Source organism: Rhinatrema bivittatum, unplaced genomic scaffold (assembly GCF_901001135.1).
Source record: "Rhinatrema bivittatum unplaced genomic scaffold, aRhiBiv1.1, whole genome shotgun sequence".
Lineage (NCBI taxonomy): Eukaryota > Metazoa > Chordata > Amphibia > Gymnophiona > Rhinatrematidae > Rhinatrema > Rhinatrema bivittatum.
The window spans coordinates 66,288-85,631 of NW_021820757.1; the positions used below are offsets into that span (position 1 = coordinate 66,288).

A 19,344-nucleotide genomic window follows, 5' to 3' on the forward strand; every position below is an offset into this window, starting at 1 on the left:
CGATCTACTAACTTCTTCACCGTCTTGGGTAAAGAAAAACCGCCTTAGGAGGCCCCCACAGTCTTTCCAGGGCCAGGTTCACCCCTAATCCACAAGTCTTCCAACACCTGGGGAGCCAGTGGACCTAATTCCTCCCTGCAGAACAAACTACCCGAGAATAGTCACCCTCAGCAGTCGGGATTTCATTCAAAAGATCCACTAAATTGCTGACTGGGTCCTTGTCCGGCTCCACCGCAGTCCCCTGCCACTGATTGGGCCCCATCTGACTTGCCTGATGTGTCCCCGTCCTCAGCTGTGGACCATTCCACCCCAAGGAGACATAGGATCCCTCCAGAGCCCACCTGCTTTCCCCACCAAGGCTTTTTAGTCACAAGGGGTTTCCTGGGAAGCGGCCGCCTGGATCCTGCCTCCTTCTCAGCCAAATAGGCCTTGTGAAGAAGCAGCACAAGATCCACTGAAAACTGATCCGAATCTGAAGAGGATCGATCCTGCCCATCGTTCCCCTGTCCCTGCCACCAGCAGGGCTTAAATCAACAAGCAAAAGCAGGGGAGGAGAGTTCTGAAGCAGCCTCTTAGTTCCTGTCATGTGCTCTCAAAATGGCCACCGGTGCCTCCAACCCCTCCCCTGGGGCCTGCAGCACCGGCCCGGCTAACCGCATGGTCCAACCACCCCGATAGGCCCATGGAGATCCCAGCCCCTCCCAAGGCACCCTCCACACACAATGCGGTTGTACTGAGTCGAACTACTGCCACACCGCAGCAACTTTTCCTGCGCTAAGCAGGCATCAGCCTGAATCATGGTCAGGCCTAAAAATAGCCCCGTCTCTGAACAAACCCCACCGGCGGCGTGTCCCTGATGCTAAGCGAGCCCCCGACCCAGCAAATCGGGAGGTTTTTGCCTTCACTCACCCGGCCTTGCCTCCCGGCATCTCAGCACCTGAGCAGCTCCCTTCACAGCGTCTTTTTTTTTTTTTTAAAGGCACAGACACCGAATAAAGGAAATAACCAAAAAACAAGGAAAGCACAAAGAAAAGGGCAACTTCCCTGCTTCTGGATGCGGAGAAAGCAGACTCTGGAGGTGAGGACTTGAGGGGGTTAGGGAACCAGGACCCCTGGCTTTCACCTCCCCTGACCGATAAGGGCTGAGCTAGCTCAGGGGTCACCTACCCCCCCCCCCCCCCCGCTTGCCCTGCTCTACTCAAGGGATGGCCCACGAAGAAACCTAACGCACCGGGGAGCCTTCCAAGAATCTTCTGTCTTCCTTTTTTTTTTTTTTTTTTAATCAAACTCCCGACTGCAGGTTTGCCCCTCTACCATCTGCTGGAGATAGAGAAATACTGAGGGACTGCAGGTGGCACTCTTGGTTATGCAGCAGTACCTCAAAGTTTTTATTCTCTGCCTCCATCTGCTGGTAGGGATGCATAAACCCACTTGTCTGGACTGATCCGGGGTATGAACAGGAATATCAGTTTAAAAACAGAAATATTAAATATGTCACACAGGCAGTGTCTGTCTACATCCCAGTTCAGTAAAAGACTGAAGGCTCTCCTGACTTGGTTTCTTTGAGGTTATTACATTCTAACCTTCCCCACAAGGAAAGCTGAGATGGATGCATTTTAGGGTCTGGCAGAGGATTTTTAGCATTCTAAAGAAGAGAGGAGGCCACATCAGTAGCAGATGGACCTTTAGATGTTGATGAATCTAAGTAAGGAACATTTATGCTAGATATCAGTATAAAGAGTAAGATTTCCCCTCATTTACTTTACTAGTGGCTTGTTATAGTATCTTCCTTACTAAGGAGCTCTCAAGTGCCATTTACCCCCAGAGGTGGGAAGACTCAGACAGAAACCTAAAAAAAAAAGTGTCTATATGCTGACTTTCTTTTTCTCTGGGTTGATAAGAGGAGCAAGGAATGTAATAAGAGATATTAAACAGCTCAGATTAATCTGTCAAATTGCTATTTGAAGTGTGATGATTTGTGTTCATATAATACTGACCCCTAGATTCAACAAAATGCGTTAATGCATTGATAACGCCCGCGTTAAGAAAAAGGGGCATGTTTAGGGAAATGTTAGAGTTACCACACCATGCAGTAACTTACTGCTGCACATCAGTAGTATCGCATGGTGCGGTAAACTTAGCGCAACCTTAGAGAGAGAGAGAGAGAGAGAGCGCGAGCGAGAGGTGGTTTAAGGGCCAGTTTCTCATGTAGAGTGAGACAAACAGCATAGTACACCTGTGAAGATTTGATGTCATTTGGAGTAAGGAAAGTCTCATAAAGATGAAATTTCTATTATGTTCCCTCACCCTAGTTTGGTTTTTTTTTATGGACTGTTCACTTATTTTGCAACACACCTGTTGGATTGATAAAATATATTTCACCCATAAGAATTCTTGACCATTTTACCTGCGTAGTGATCGCATTTTTCTTCTGCGGACGGTTTAGCATGATCTTTGTGATATTATCTTGGGTGATAACCTCTAGTGTTTGATATTTGCTTTTGCTGTCAGAGGCTGTCTTCTCTTTAGGGGACTTCATGGAGACCAAACTGGATACAAGGTCAATATAGGCCTGCCTAGCATTATCCTATAGGGGAGAGAAGAAGAAAAAACCCCCACTATAATTATATACTTCATTCCACATACTGCACACATGAATCCAACCATCACAACCATGTCTGAAAGCAGATTGTTTCCTGGGTGAAATAAAACTGTCATGTTCCTTCAGTTTTATTAGACTAAATTTAAGATGGCTTTATGTCAGAGGAGGAAAGCTCTGAAAATTAGATCACCCACATCACATTTATCCTGGGAAACAATGACAAAAAATGTAGTCCCTGAAACAATTTACTGCATCAGGAAACATAAGGTCATGATACTGGACCACCACCAGGAGGCATAGCCTACAGCAACTCGGCTGGTTCTGTTTACTGAAGGCTTTCACATTTTCTAGCTACGGGATTCTCTGCAAGCTTTGCTTTCATTGGATTACAATAATTCTTGCACATGAGCTTGCCAAACTCAGACATCATAAAAAGGGGCCTATATGATCTTTAAAGTTCATGCTCAATATCATCTTTGGCTAATGCTAAAGTTGAGTGGAATCACACCCTGCAAAGAATCCAGTTTCCTCCACACGGGCATCTATGGTAAAACTTCACTGTAAATACGTTAGAGGGTTTTGGGGTTTTTTTTTAGCTAGGGTCAAGAAAAGGTGCTATGAGTTTTTCCATTCAGAATTGACTTTGATGCAGTCATCCATGAAAACCACAAACACAGTAAGATATTGTGTGGTTTTATTTAAGTATATTCTAGAGTCCATGCTGTTATCAGCTAACCCTCTAAGCACCTTGGGGTGATACTGGAAAGATCACTGCATGGTGCCATAAGGCTCTCTGCAAGTTGTTTTCATTGTGGTCTATAAAACACTGGTGGTGTGGAACAGGAGGTGCTGTACAGAACTCATTAGGAAATTAAAATACAACACACTTTTGTATTTATTAGCGCACAGGAATTCTGAAATCAAGGAGCTTAAGTGTTTCTGTGGATTGCTGCCCCAAAATATCTGTGGAAGAGTGAGATGTCCTGTCCTGCTGGGTACTTTAAACAAAAACCAACACAGAACCACTAATGGTAGAAATATCTCGTGACTATGGAAAAGATCTACCAAACACACATTGACCTAAGAAACCATTTATTAAAAAAAAAAAAAAAAATGTAGACACTTCATGATTAATGGAATATGAATGATTCCCCATTATAATCAGTGGTCTCCTAAATATTTCTGCTGTCTTGCTGGGTGCCAGGAATCACTCTGCTGACTTAACATCATCTTGTCCTTCACTTAAAAAACCTGGTGGCCGAATCACTTCGTTTGTATGCCACTGGCCATTGCATTTCTGCTACATTGTTTTTGAAGCTTGGTGATCACATGTTAATGAAAAAGAGTCACCAAAATATAATTTTTTTTTAATTTACTGTATATTGTTGCTTAGTAATTACATACAAAAAGATCATAATCCAGGGTTGGCCAACTCTAGTCCTCAAGAGCCCCAAACAGGCCTGGTTTCAGGATATCCACAATGAATATGCATGAGATAGATTTGCATGCACTACCTCCACTGTAAGCAAATTTATCTCGTGCATATTCATTGTGGATATCCTGACAACCTGGCCTGTTTTGGCTCTCAAGGACCTCCCCTGGCCACTCCTGGGATAAGTCCATTTTATTTTTAAAAAATAATAAAATGTACCCTTAAAAAACAGCAAGCTAGTACTGAAGAATGACAGGTGCCTGTAACAAAAGAAAATTATTACTTACCTGCTAATTTTCGTTCCTGTAGTACCAGGGATCAGTCCAGACCGTGGGTTATGTCCCCAATCCAGCAGATGGAGTCAGTCCAAAGCTTTGAGGGGGCGTCACCATAAGTACTACTACCCCCTCTGCAGGAGTTCAGTATCGAGTATATCAGAGCCCGAGAAAACAGAAAACCTCCTGAGTGGATCAAGTTGAAACAAGACGGCAACAATAAGCCGCTAAACTGAAATAGAGAAACTGGAACCTCCCCACGAACGGGTGGGGGCCATGAACATAGCGTGTCAACCTCCATAAACAGTGAAAAACTGGTACACGTAAAAAGGAAACTGCAGGAAGACACTACTGTAACATGAGGAACAGCTGAGAGAATCAGCCCCAAGACAGCGGAGCAGGAGAAGAACCCAAATGCGGTGGGCGTCTGGACTGATCCATGGTACTACAGGAACGAAAATTAGCAGGTAAGTAATAATTTTCTTTTCCCTGTACGTACCTGGATCAGTCCAGACCGTGGGATGTACCCAAGCTTCCCTAACCCGGGTGGGATCCTGCGAGGCCTGCTCGTAGAACCTGTTCGCCAAAGTGTCCATGAACGGACGAGGCGAGATGTAGTCTATAGTGTCTTGAGAACGTGTGCAACGACTTCCAGGTGGCCGCTCTACAGATTTCTTGCGAAGACACCGAGCGACTCTCCGCCCAGGAGGCCGCCTGAGAACGTGTAGAATGCGCTACGATTCCGGGCGGGGGCGTCCACCCCACCCCAATGTAGGAAGCGGCAATGCCGGCCTTCAGCCATCTAGCAATGGTCGTCTTCGAGGCCTGAGATCCCTTCCGGGGCCCGGACCAAAGGACGAAGAGATGGTCAGAAGTCCGGAAATCATTCGTAGCCTCCAGGTAAAGGCGCAGGGTGCGCTGGACGTCAAGGAGACGTAGCGAACGCGGCTCCGACGAAGGGAAAGATGGAAGTTCCACCGTCTGATTCATATGAAACGCGGACACCACCTTCGGAAGGAAGGAGGGCACAGTACGAAGCGAGACTCCCGAATCGGAAAACCGGAGATAAGGTTCTCTGCACGACAGAGCCTGTAGCTCGGAAATACGCCGAGCGGAGCAGATGGCCACCAGGAACACAGCCTTGAGAGTGAGATCCTTGATTGTCGCATTTCGGAGAGGTTCAAACGGAGGTCCCGACATGGAACGTAGTACCAGATTGAGACTCCAAGAGGGACAAGGGTCCCGCAATGGAGGCCGCAAGTGCTTGACTCCCTTGAGAAAACGGACGATGTCCGGGTGTTGTAACAGAGAACCTCCGTCACGCAGGAGGGAGCCGAGAGCGGCCACTTGAACCCGAAGAGAGTTGTAAGCGAGTCCCTTGTCCACCCCTGCTTGGAGAAACTGGAGGATCTGGGAGACAGACGCCTCCTTGGGTCTGGTGTTCAGGCCGGTACACCACAGCTCGAACACCTTCCAGACTCGAACATAGGCCACCGACGTCGAAGTCTTTCGAGAGCGTAGCAGCGTAGACACTACCGCCTCCGGGTAACCCCGTCGGCGGAGGCGGCGCCTCTCAAAAGCCAGGCCGCAAGACAGAAGAGTTCTGCCTGGTCGAAAAATACCGGTCCCTGGTGAAGGAGGCGGGACAGATGTCCCAGACGGATGGGTCCGTCGATTACCAGTTGAAGGAGGTCCGCAAACCAAGGCCGTCTTGGCCACTCTGGCGCGACGAGTATTACCGTCCCCTGATGAACCTCTATCCGGCGGAGTAGTCTTCCCACCAGTGGCCACGGAGGGAACGCGTATAGGAGTAGATCGGCCGGCCACGGGAGCGCGAGAGCATCGACGCCCTCCGCCCCCCGCTCTCTCCGGCGACTGAAGAACCGAGGAGCCTTGGTGTTCTGGGCGGACGCCATGAGATCCAGGTGGGGAGGTCCCCACCTCCGGACAAGCAACTGCATGGCCTCGTCGGAGAGGGACCACTCTCCGGGATCCAGAAACTGGCGACTGAGGAAATCCGCCTGGACGTTGTCTACTCCCGCGATGTGTGAGGCAGCCAGACGGCCCAGATGCCGTTCCGCCCACTGCATCAGCATCTCTGCCTCGAGTGCGACTTGCGGGCTGCGAGTGCCGCCCTGTCGGTTGATGTAGGCCACCGTTGTCGCGTTGTCGGATAAGATTCTGACGTCCCGATTCCGAAGGAGAGGCAGGAAGTGGATAAGCGCCAACCTGACCGCTCTGGTTTCCAGACGATTGATGGACCACTTCGACTCCTCCGCGGACCACGTCCCCTGTGTGGCGCTGCGATCGCAGACTGCTCCCCAGCCTATGAGACTGGCGTCGGTGGTTACCACTACCCAATCTGGTAGATCGAGGGACATGCCGCGAGCCAGATTCTCCGGGACCATCCACCAGGAGAAGCTGCTCCTGGCAAGCTGGGGCAGCGGGAGAATCACCTGGTAGTCCTGCGAGAGTGGTTTCCAACGGGAGAGAAGTGCTCTTTGCAGAGGTCGGAGGTGCGCAAATGCCCAGGGGACCATGTCGATGGTAGACCCCATCACCCCCAGGAGCTGTAAATAGTCCCAGGAGGTGGGAGCTGGTAATGCAGAGAACCGCTGTATGTGCTCTCGTAGGGCCTGTGCCTTGTCCTGCCGTAGGAAAACCGCGCCCAGACGGGTGTCGAAGGTCGCTCCCAGGAAATCCAAGCGCTGCGAGGGCACGAGGGAGCTCTTGGAGAAGTTCACCACCCATCCCAGAGACTGCAAAAACTCTATCACCCTGGCCACTGCCGTCTGTCCATGCCGAAAAGACTTCGCTCGGATGAGCCAATCGTCCAGATAAGGATGAACTAGGATACCCTCCTTCCGAAGGGCAGCCGCCACGACCACCATAATCTTGGTGAAGGTGCGCGGAGCCGTTGCCAATCCGAACGGGAGCGCCACAAACTGGAAATGCTGATCCAGAATCTTGAACCGTAAGAGACGATGATGCTCCCGGCAAATGGGAATGTGAAGGTAGGCCTCCGTCAGGTCCAAGCAGGCCAGGAACTCCCCGCGATGTACCGCCGCGATCACCGATCGTAGCGTTTCCATGCGAAACCGGACCACCCGAAGGGATTTGTTGACTTCCTTCAAGTCCAGAATGGGGCGGAAGGAACCGTCCTTCTTCGGTACCACGAAGTAGATGGAATAATGGCCCGAGCCCACCTCTGCGGAGGGTACGGGCACAATGGCGCCTATTTCCCACAATCTGTCCAGCGTCAATTGCACCGCCCTTCGCTTGACAGCCGAGCCGCAGGGAGAGAAGATGAACCGTCCCTTTGGAGCGCGGGCAAACTCCAACGCGTAGCCGCGTCCTATGGTGTCCAAGACCCACTGATCCGAGGTGATCCGCGCCCACTCCTCGTAGAAGAACGCCAGCCGCCCTCCAATCCTGGGGACGGCGGAGTAGGCGAGCTGAACATCATTGAGAGGACTTGAGAGAGAGTTGTCCCGCCGCGGGAGCGGGACGCGCGGGGCGGCGCCCGCGAAAGGAGCGTGTCCAGGGCTGAGACCTGGTGGCAGGGGGCCGAGCCGCCGCCGGCCTGTAAGTCCTGTAGCGTCTTTGCGCCCTGGCTCTGGTCCGGGAGGACGAGAATGCCCTGGTGGAACGATATCTGTCTTCCGGCAGGCGATGGACCGCGTTTTCCCCCAGGGATTTGATGATCTGGTCCAGATCCTCCCCGAACAGGAACTTACCCCTGAATGGCAGGGAACCCAGACTCGATTTGGAGGACGTGTCCGCCGCCCAGTTGCGTAGCCAGAGAAGTCGACGAGCCGCCACCACCGAGGCCATGGAGCGGGCGAGGATCCTAAAGAGATCGTAGGAGGCGTCAGCCCCGTATGCCACCGCAGCTTCCAGCCTATCCGCCTGGGCGGCCTCCTCGGGTGGTAACACCTGCGAGGTGAGCAGTAGCTGCACCCAGAGAAGACTGGCCCGCTGGGCAAGCGAGCTGCACATCGCCGCCCGCAGCCCCACGGCGGAAACCTCGAAGACTCGCTTGAGGAAGACTTCCAACTTTCGATCCTGCGTATCTTTTAGCGCCGCTCCACCCGTAACCGGTATGGTCGTCCTCTTCGTGACCGCCGACACTGCGGAGTCCACCCTGGGTACCTTGATGAGATCCAGGAAATCTTCCGGCAGCGGATACAGCCTCTCCATGGCGCGGCTGCCCTTTAGAGCGGCTTCCGGGGCATCCCATTCCCTGGTGAGAAGCTGCAGGAACGACTCGTGAATGGGAAAAGCCTGAGCTCTCGGACGCAGAGCTGCCAGTACGGGATCCCCCTTCTTAGAGGAAGTGACGACAGCGGGCGCAACGGGAGCTGGCGGGTCCGGAGGAGGATCGAGGTCCAATCCCTGGATGATTTGAGGGATTAGGTCGTCCAGCTCATCCCGCTGGAAGAGGCGCAGCGTGCGTGGATCCTCTCCCTCCGAAGTAGAGTCCCCTTGCCCCGAAGCTGCAGGATCCGCCCCAGGGGAAACTGGGGCCGACCCAGTCCCCCCCGAGGCCACCGGGAGTCGGGCGTGTACGGGGAGCTGTGGGGCCCCCACGCCCGCCGGAGCGGGGGGGGCCGGGGAGAGGGACGAAGGCCGCGGTAGCTTGGGTGGTGGAGGTCCCATGGGAGCCGCCAGCTCCTGAAGATACGCAGTGTGCATCAGCCGAATAAATTCCGGGGAAAACCCCGGCCTACTCGGGGGGGGGTACCGCGGGTGGGGGCCCCGGGGGACCCTGCCCCTGCGGGTCTTCCTCCGGATCTGTCTCCGGATGTAGGTACGGGGGAGAGCCCTCTGAGGCTTCCCCATCCCCCAGCGCTGCCTGTGCTCCCTCAGGGTGCAGCGCATGTAAAATGGCCGCCGTTCCCGCCAGGAATGGGGGAGGGGCCGGCCCGCGCCGCCCGGGTAAGGCTGCCATAGGGAGAGAATGAGTGAGGGTCCGAGACGTGCCTTCCCCCCCGGGGAGGCACCTCGCGCAGATCCCCTCCCTTGACACGCGCGATCCAGGCTCGCCGCAGGCCGAGCAACGCGCCGGCCGCGGCATCGAGATCGCGATGGGAAAACAGGTCCCGGCAGCTAGAACACCCCGACCTCGGGGGGGGGGCCGCGAGACGAAACGCCGCTGCGGGGGGGCCCAGATGGCCTGCACTACCCGCCGACGAGAAAAACGCCGCTGCGGGGGGGCCCGGATGGCCTGCGCTACCCGCCGATGAGAAAAACGGCGCCGCGGGGGGGCCTTCCTGGCCGCACGACCCGCCGACAACTCTCCCCCTGCTCCCTGCTGCAGCCCACGTGGAGCCGCAAGATGGCCGCGGGAGAGGGAGAAGACGCTGGTAGGCCGGTCCCACCGGCAACCGCGTCCAACCTAACTGTAAAAATAAAATAACAGCAGCAATAGAAAAGGCAACTTACCCCGAAGAAGCCACTAACGCCGGAAGAGGAGAGAGAGAGAGAGAGACAGAGAAGCACGACAGGGAAGCCACGCCTCTCCAATTAGGTAATTAACTTTGTCCTAATTAATTAATCTTTTTTTTTTTTTTTTTTTTTTTTTTTTTTTTCAACAACTTGATCCAGACAAACTAGTTAAAGACAGAGGATAAAGTCCTAAAACAAGGGAAACACAAACAGGTTATAGGTGATCGGGAGCAAGCCCAGATTCCCCTACTCGCATCTGCTGGAGTCAGAAGATACTGAACTCCTGCAGAGGGGGTAGTAGTACTTATGGTGACGCCCCCTCAAAGCTTTGGACTGACTCCATCTGCTGGATTGGGGACATAACCCACGGTCTGGACTGATCCAGGTACGTACAGGGAATTTCTGTTTTTCAATATTTAAATTTGAATAACTGATGGGGCTGGTGTAAAAGGTCCAGGATAAGCCTTAAACAAAAGGGTACATTTTCAATAAGGGACATCACAACAAAAATCAGGTATGTATTTTTCAGCCTGCACAAACCAACCTGATATTCAAACATACACTGCCTGCATAGTTTTGTGTTTGAAGATTGGGTTGTTATGCAGATGAAAAGTAGGCATCTACTCTTTGTATCGTCTTAAGGATGTAAAGTACGAACGTTGGGCTATGCGTGTAGCTTTTGTCCTCTACCAAATTATGCCCTCTCCAGAAAGCAGAGTTTCTAACCTGTAACAGGTGTTCTCCTAGGACAGCAGGATGTTAAGTCTTCACACATGGGTGATTGGAGCCCGGCACAGAAAACTTATGTCAAAGTTTCTGGATCTTTGACTAGGTATGCCCAGCATGCCCCCATACCACGCATCCACGCAGGGTCCCTCTTCAGATGCATAACAGAATTATAAGAAAATTGAAAACATAAGGAAAAACCCAACTCCGTGGGGTGGTGGGCATGTTTTGCAAGTACTAACATCCTGCTGATCTCGGGAGAACACCTATTTCAGGTAAGCAACTCTACTTTCTCCTGACAAGCAGGATGGTAACCCTCACACATGGGTGAATCCTTAGCTACAGGCTACTCCCCAAAACAAAAGGGGACCACACACCAACCAGGTGCCAACTGGCATAACCACCACTGTGCTATTGGTAACAGCATGGGAGACAGCCTGAACCCAAACAATGGGCCCTGGGCAGGGAGAGTTGGGTTCTACATCTCAAAGAGATTCCTGAGGATAGACTGGCCCAACCTACTGTCACGTTGGCCATCCCTATCCAGACAGTAATGGGATGCGAATATGTTTATTTTATTTTATTTATTTATTTAAATCTTTTTCTATACCGTCATTAAGGTGTGTACCGTCATTAAGGTGTGTACCGTGCACGAAAAGTAATTTTATTAAAATCTAACAGTTTACACAGGTGCCATTAGGTTCGGTAACATAGTTTTTAATCAATGCTAGTTGTTAAGTGAGTGTGATGACTATTGTGTCCAGCTCAATTCTAAGGCAGTTTTGAGTCTGGGACTCATTCTATAGATTTAACTTATCCTTTAGTGATGGATTCTATTAAAAACGTACACCCTTAGTGATTCCTGTTTGTGTGGGTGTTTTGTATTTCGCACTTCCCTGGTTTGAACCTTGCAATTCTCTGGAATCCCTGGAATCTATTCTCCCGTCTCCACGTCGCAGCCTTGCAGATCTCCTTCATGGGAACTGCTCGCAAGTGGGCCACCAACGTTAATATGACTGACAGAAATAAGCCCTGTCATGACCCCCAAGATGCAGTCCCGCCTGGGCATAACACAAGGAGGTGCAATCTGCTAGCCAACTGGATAGTGTCTGCTTGGCAATGGCAACTCCCAACCTATTCCTATCAAAAGAAATGAAAAGTTGGGTGGACTGTCTATGGGTTTCTCTCCGCTCCAGATAGAAGGCTAAGGCTCTCTTGCAGTCCAAACTGTGCAGTGCTCGTTCGCCTTGGTGCGAATGGAATCTGGGAAAGAATGTTGCCAAGACAACTGACTGGTTAAGATGGAAATCCGTCAATACCTTAGGTAGGAACTTACGGTGCATATGCAAGACCACCCTTTCATGAAAAAAAATGAGCGTAATATGAATAAGTCACTAAGGCCTGGAGCTTGCTGATCCTGCACGCTGAGGTGACCGCCTCCAAAAATATGACCTTCCAGGTCAGGTACTTCAGGTCACAGGAGTGCAGTGGCTCAAAAGGCCACTTTCAACAGCTGAATGAGAATCACATTGAAGTCCCAAGATTCAGTTGAAGCCTCTCGTAAGGCCTCCCGCTGTAGCAGGCCCCACATGAAATGTACAACTATAGGCTGTACAGAGATGGGCATACCATCTTCACCATGGTGGTATGTGCCAATTGCACTCAGATGAACTCTAATGGAGTTGGTTTTCAAGCTAGCCTGCAATAGGTGTCGAAGGTATTCAATCAGTTTTATGTGGAGCAGGAGAACAGATCCAGGGCCTTCTGCTCAAACCATACAGAAAAACATCCTCCACTTCAGTCCAAAGGACTTTCTAGTGGAAGCCTTTCTGGAAGCCACCAGGACCCGAGACACATCCTCAGGGAGATCAAGCGGTTGTAGAATTAACTTCTCAACATCCAGGCTGTGAGCGACAGAGTCTGGAGGTTGGGATGCCACAACATGCCTTGGTCTTGAGTGATGAGCTCTGGGAAAGTCCCCAGACCAAATCTGTTTCTGAACAGACAACTCCCGAAGAAGTGGAAACCAGACCTATCTTGGCCAATGAGGGGCTATGGGAATCATAGTTCCTTTGTCCTCACGAAGATTCAAGAGAGTCTTTGCCATTAAGGGAATTGGAGGATACACTTACAGAAGAGCCTTGCCTCACTGGTGGCCAAAGGTGTCCGAGGCTGGTTTGCCATCTGTTCTCAGAGAGCAGAACTGAATCATCTTTCTGTTGCAGGGGGGGGGGGGACACGAACAGATCCACATCTGGGCTCCCCCAGAGGCAGAAGATCTGGGTCACTACTCCCTGGTCCAGAGACCACTTGCGGGGTCTGAAGGCACGACTCAGTCTGTCCGCTATCACATTCTCTGTTCCTGCCAGATACATGGCCCTGAGCACCATCCCATGGGACAGGGCCCAGGACCAGATGTGGACCGCTTCCTGACACAGGAAATACGACCCTGTGCCTCCCTTCTTGACATACACATAGCTAATTGATTGTCTGGATCAGGACAACTTTGTTGGATAGCCGATGTCAGAAAACCCATAGTGCACACCTGATCACCCAGAGCTCCAGGAAATTGATTTGACAAAAGTGCTTCCTGGGCGGACCAGAGGCCTGAATGTGGAGCCCCTCTACATGACTCCCCACCACAGGGTGGACACATCCATGGTAAGGACAATTTGGGTAGGGAGACTTTGGAAGGACATTCCTCGTTCCAAATTTGAGAGTACCTGCCACCAGGACAAAGCGTCCCAGAGAGAGGGGGTGATTCGGATGCGATCCTGGAGGCTCTGCATGGCCTGGTGCCACTGCGACCTCAGGGCCCATTGGGTTCTGCACATGTGCGAACGTGCCAAGGGAGTAACATGGATGGTTGCGGCCACGTGGCCCTAGAGTCTCAACATGTGCCGAGCTAACACCTGCTGGCTCTGTTGAATCACCCCTGCTATGGACATCAAGGTGACCACCTTGGACTGTGGCAGGAAGGCTTTTGCCTGAGCCTTGTCTAGCAGTGCTCATGAAATCCAATTGAAGTGACAGGCTGAGATGGGACTCTGGGTAGTTGATGACGAACCCCTAGTGATTCCAACACCCAGATGGTCAAGTGCATGGACCGAGTGGCTCCTGCTGAGTTGTGCTCTTGACCAGCCAATCATCCAGGTAAGGGAAAACGTGCACTTCCAGCCTGCAGAGGTGCGCCCCCACCACAGCCAGGCATTTTGTGAAGACATGTGGGGCCGACAAGCCCGAACGGCAACACTCTATACTGGAATTGCTATTTTCCCACCACAGATCTGAGATACTTGGGAAGATCTCGATGTGAGTGTACGAGTCCTTCAAATCGAGGGAGCATAACCAGTCCCCTTTTTGAAAGAGGGGAATCAGGCTGCCTAAGGAAACCATTTCTTTTAGAAACTTGTTCAAGGCCCTCAGGTCTAGGAGGGGACGGAATCCCCCTATTCTTTGGAATCAGGAAGCACTGGGAGTAGAATCCCTGCCCTCTGCCTTGGTGGGACAGGTTTGACCGCTCTGGCCATTAAGAGGGTGGAGAGCTCCCATATTAGTATCTTCTGATGCACTATTGGCCCCCAAAATGGGCATGGAGGACAATTTGGCGAGAAACCAAATAGGGTTAATTGGTACCTCTGATGGATGTCTGACAGAACCCACTGGTCCAATGTTATACTGGGCCACTGATCCTCAAAGAATCATAGTCTGCCCTTGGGTACAGGTGGCTGGCTCAGCACATAGTTAAGCTCTGGAATTCACTGCCAGAGAATGTGGTTACAGCAGTTAGTGTAAATGGGTTTAAAAAAGGTTTGGATAAGTTTCTAGAGGAAAACTCCATAAACTATTATGCTAATAAGCATAGTAGCTTATGATTTATCTAATGTTTGGTTACTTCCCAGGTTCTTATGACTTGGATTGGCCACTGTTGGAAACAGGATACTGGGCTTGATAGTCCCTTGGTCTGATCCAGTATGTCATATCTTATGTTCTTATGCTCCCTATGATCCAGTCAAAACCCAATCCCGGGACTTGACTGGGATGCCGGCTGGGGCTTGGGAGCTCTCTGCTACCTGAGACAACCAAGGGAGCTCATCCTCTGCAAACAGGAGCGAGGAGCTAGAGGATAGTACTTCCTCTGTCTTGCTGACCTCATTGAGGAGGAGGGTGGGTCCGAAGTGCTGGCAGAGAGAGTTGTTGGAGGGTCTCATAGTGGTCCCGCAACTGGGCTACCACATACCTCATCTTTTCTCCGAAGAGATTCTCTCCTATACAAGGCAAGTCAGTGAGCCTGTCCTATACGTCCTTCAGTTGGAGATACGAGGCCCGAAGCCATGCCATTCTGCGGGCGCCAATTCCCACTCCAGAGAATCTTGATGCCATTTCGAAAACATAGTAGTTTGTACAAACCTCATGTTTTCCACATTCCAGGCCCTTGTGCACCAGCGACATGAAGGTATCTTGCTGCTGTAGAGGCAGCTGCTAGGCTGCCTCCTGCACTTGCTTACAGAGGTTCCACGAGTACTGGCTCATTTAGAGCTGGTAGGAGGCAATGCGGGCAATAAGCATGGTTCCATGGAATACGTTCCTCCCAAGAGTGTCCATCGCCCTGTGATCCTTCCCTGGGGCGCCGAGCATGGGTGTGAGTACTTGGCCTTCTTGAGAGCAGATTCAACCACCACCGATTGGTGTGACAGCTGACATTTCTCAAATCTGGTAGCCTTCTGGATGAGGTAAACCCATCCATCTTCCTGTTCATGGGACGTACTGTGAGGGGGTGTTCCCAGGTCCTCAGCAGCAACTCCTTAAGGATCTAGTGCACTGGGAATGCCACGATCTCCTTAGGAGCCTCCATGAACTGGAGGATTTCCAGCACCTTGTGCCTGTCTACTTCCTCCATCAACAACTGAAAACAGATGGACTCAGCCATCGCCAACACAAAACTTGCGAAGGTTAAGTCCTCTGGGGGAGACTTCCTTTTTTCCTCTGGAGGAGAAGGCTCTGATGGAAGATCCTCTTGAGTCCTCTGAGGAGCAATCTGCAGTGTCATCCCCCCAGGGGTCTTATGAAGCCTCAACATCACTGCTGTCCACAGGGGATGATGACTTAGGTGCTCTGCCTTTGTCCAGAGGCATGGGCACCAGTGGCACCAGATCAAGCCCCAGCAGCACTGGATGGGTGGCTACAGGCCTCAGCGTCCCTGTTGGCCTCTATGAAGCTTCCTCCTCGGAGGAACCAGCAACAAGCACCGTATCGGTCAGGGGAAAATTCAGTTTCCCTGTACGTACCAGGATCAGTACGGAGTGCTGGGTTATGCCTCCCTTCCAGCAGATGGAGTCAGAAAAACAAACCAAAAAGACACCCCTATATATCCCGGTGTGCCACCTGCAATACCCCAGTATATCTCTGACTCCAGCAGATGAAAGAGACAATCTGCGTTCCTGATCCTCGCCATATTTCTACCTTTCTGGGGTACCAGGTTTGATTGGGGGGGGGGGGGGGGGATCTGCTATTGACTAGATAAATTTCATTAAAAAAAAAAAAAAATTTAGATTAAAGTTTCAAAAAAAAAAAAGAAGGATAAAAGATATGGTCAGCGGCTATTGAAGGTCACGCAGGCAGGGCAATGCCCTGAGGCCATTTCCCGGAGTTAGTGCTGCTGCCCGGTGAGTTGGGGGGGGGGGGGGGGGAGTATTAAATCGGTGGGCCGATCACTCTCCCTCGGAGACTAATTATTCCTCCGGAAGGTGCTGATCGTTTTTATTTTTTACTGACAGGGATATAAAAAAAAAAAAAAAAAAGGGATAATTTCTTTTTTCTATTTGGTCCCTGCCCGCTGCCCAGCACTTGCCTGCCGTTGCTCCCAGGTCTCCGGTCAGGGTGGATTTTTTTTTCGCCCGGCTGCCCTTTTTTATTTTTTGCTGCGCGGTTCTGGCTGTGGGGAGCCAGCGTCTCGGATCTCGGCTCCCGGTGCATTCCCGGGGGCGAGGGACCATCGCGGAGGCCGCATTCGCAGCATGGGGGGACTGCGATCGCGCGCCCCCGAGCCGGAATCGGCATCTAACAAGTGGAGGCCGGCCTCCCCGCTGCGTGGTTTAGCAGCGGTGACCATTTTACCTTCTTGGGAGGCAGATGCAGGGCCAGATTCGAAGGGAGAGGATCTCCCTCCATTATCCCCGCCGAATTTGAGCCCCCAGTGGTCCCGTGGCCGCAGCTCGATGCAGACCCTGCCTCTGCTTTTCCTCCGGGGGGGGGAGGGGCCTTAAAGTGATGGCACCCTTTTTTGTTGCAATTTGTGCTGCTGCTTCATAAAGCCTACCTGAAGGCGGAGGCTGACTGGGAGACGCAGGACACGTCTCCGGCAAAGCAAGTCAGACACGCTGAGGACAGGAAGGTCCTGCCCCTGCGGGACCCTCCATGCCCTTACAGTACAACCGGACCCCCCTATATTGGATGTAGGCGATGTTGGGGATGACAGCACTCCCCTGGAAGGAGAGGATCCTCAGGTGCTCCGCCTGTTCCGTAAGGAGGAGCTGGATCAATTAATCCCGCTTGTTCTTTAGGAATTGGAGATCCCGGCCCCGCAGGCAGTGTCTGATTCCGGCTCGGGGGCGCGTGAGATGCGGTCTTAGTGGGGCTTCGTGACCCCCCCCCCCTCGGCCATTTCCTTTGCATCCGAAACTGTCCCAAATTGTGTCCCAGGAATAGGATGCGCCTGAGGCTACATTGCGAGTCAGCAGGGACTGGAGAACCTTTATCCCTTGCCAAATGAGATCTTGGAGCTTCTTAAGATCTCAAAGGTGGACTCTGCGATCACGACCATAGCTAAGCATACCACGATTCCCGTCACGGGAGGAGCGGCCCTTAAGGATTTACAGGATAGGAAGCTGGAAGTTTTGCTCAAGCGGATTTTTGAGGTTTCTGCATTGGGAGTCCGTGCTGCTATCTGTAGCAGCCTTATGCAGAGGGCTACCCTCCGCTGGGTACAACAGATGCTCACTTCTCAGGAACTCCCGCCTGAAGAGGTGGAGCAGGCGAACCGTATGGAATCAGTGGTTGTCTATATGGCGGATGCTCTATACGACCTTCTTCGCACCTTGGCACGTACGATGTCTTCATCAGTTTCCGCGCAGCGGCTACTGTGGCTCTGAAATTGGTCGGCAGATGCCTCGTGTAAGTCTCTGTTAGCTTCTTTTCCTTTCAAGGGAAAATTGTTGTTTGGCGATCTGGAACAACTTATGGCCTTAAGAGATAGCAAGGTTTACAAGCTTCCAGAGGATAAGCCCCGTTCGTATCGGCAGTTCGGCTCCACTCGGGGGCAACGTCGTTTTCGGTCTAGCAGGAAGGTCACAAGCATGGCCTCAGTCCTTTCGTGGAAGAATACCTTCCTGCAGTGGCTCTTCCCAGAGCTTCACCGCCAACAAAACTCCCCAATGAAGCCACGCTGGCTCATTCCTCTGTCCCACAGATAGGGGGACGGCTGTCGTGGTTTCGCGAGGAATGGGCCAAAATCACGTCGGACCAATGGGTACTAGATATTATAAATCACGGTTATGCTTTGGATTTTGCTCGGCCTCTTCGGGATTTGTTTCTTGTGTCTCCCGGCGGTACGCCAGCAAAATGTCAGGTGATTCTTCAAACTCTGATGCGATTGAAGGACCTAGGAGCGATTGTTCCAGTTCTACCGCGGGAATGTCGAACCGGTCGATACTCTATTTACTTCGTGGTTCCCAAAAAGGAAGGCGCGTTCCGACCTATTTTGGATTTAAAGGAGGTCAACAAGGTTTTACGAGTCCCTCTGTTTCGTATGGAAATGTTACGGTCAGTCATAGCGACCGTCCACAGGGGCGAATATTTGGCTTCTTTAGATCTCACGGAAGTTTACCTTCATATAGGAATTTGGGAGCACCAGAGATTCCTGATGTTCATGGTGCTGGGAGAACACTACCAGTTTTGTGCTCTTCCCTTTGGACTCGCGGCAGCTCCCCAGGTATTCACCAAGGTGATGGTAGTGGTCGTGGCCAGTCTCCGGCGAGAAGGGATCCTAGTGCACCCATATCTGGACGACTGGCTCATTCGGGCGAAATCAGAAGAACTTTGCAAGGAGGCGGTTCAGTCGGTCATACAGTCGTCTACCCTCGTTAGGCTGGGTAGTCAATTATGTCAAGAGCCAGCTGGACCCATCTCAAATCTTGGAGTTTCTGGGCGCTTGTTTCGACATGTCAGCGGGCAAAGTCTACCTGCCTCAGTTGAGAATAGAGAAGCTTATGACTCAGGTTCGCCATCTATTGGCTCTCCCAGTTCCCACGGCATGGGATTATTTACAGGTACTTTGTTCTATTGCTTGTACCCTGGAGATGGTTCCTTGGACTTTTGCTCATCTGAGACCTTACAAAGGGCCTTGCTTTCCCGCTGGGACCTCAGGTCAGAGGAGTTCCACCTACCCTTACTGGAGACCGCTCGAGCCAGCCTGGATTGGTGGCTAGTACGGAACCACCTACTTCGGGGGGTGGACCTCGAGAATGCGCAGTGGTTAATCGTGACGACTGATGCCAGCCTCTCCAGATGGGGGGCGGTCTGTCAATTGCACACAGCACAGAGGCTGTGGACACCTCTGCAGGCCAAGTGGTCCAATCAATCGGTTGGAAACCCGAGCAGTCCACCTAGTGCTGTGTCATTTTCTTCCACTGGTTCGGCAGCGGGCGGTACGGATCCTTTCCGACAACGCAACCACCATGGCTTACATAGACAAGGAGGAACAAGGAGTTGGCCAGTAGCCTCTGAGGCAGACCAGCTAATGTCCTGGGCAGAACGCCATCTGGGCCGCATAGCGGCATCTCACATAGCCGGAGTAGACAACG

At 51.8% G+C, this 19,344-nt stretch overlaps 1 protein-coding gene across 3 annotated transcripts in view; it reads right to left on the reverse strand.

The window, feature by feature from the left end:
- Positions 1–19,344, reverse strand: part of LOC115082086 (enoyl-CoA delta isomerase 2, mitochondrial-like) — a 175,904-nt gene that overhangs the window by 64,859 nt on the left and 91,701 nt on the right. For all 3 annotated transcript variants that reach the window (XM_029586353.1, XM_029586351.1, XM_029586352.1), the window contains one exon: positions 2,408–2,587. In XM_029586353.1, the coding sequence (XP_029442213.1) occupies positions 2,408–2,587 (180 nt within the window). The remainder of the gene's footprint in view (positions 1–2,407; positions 2,588–19,344) is intronic.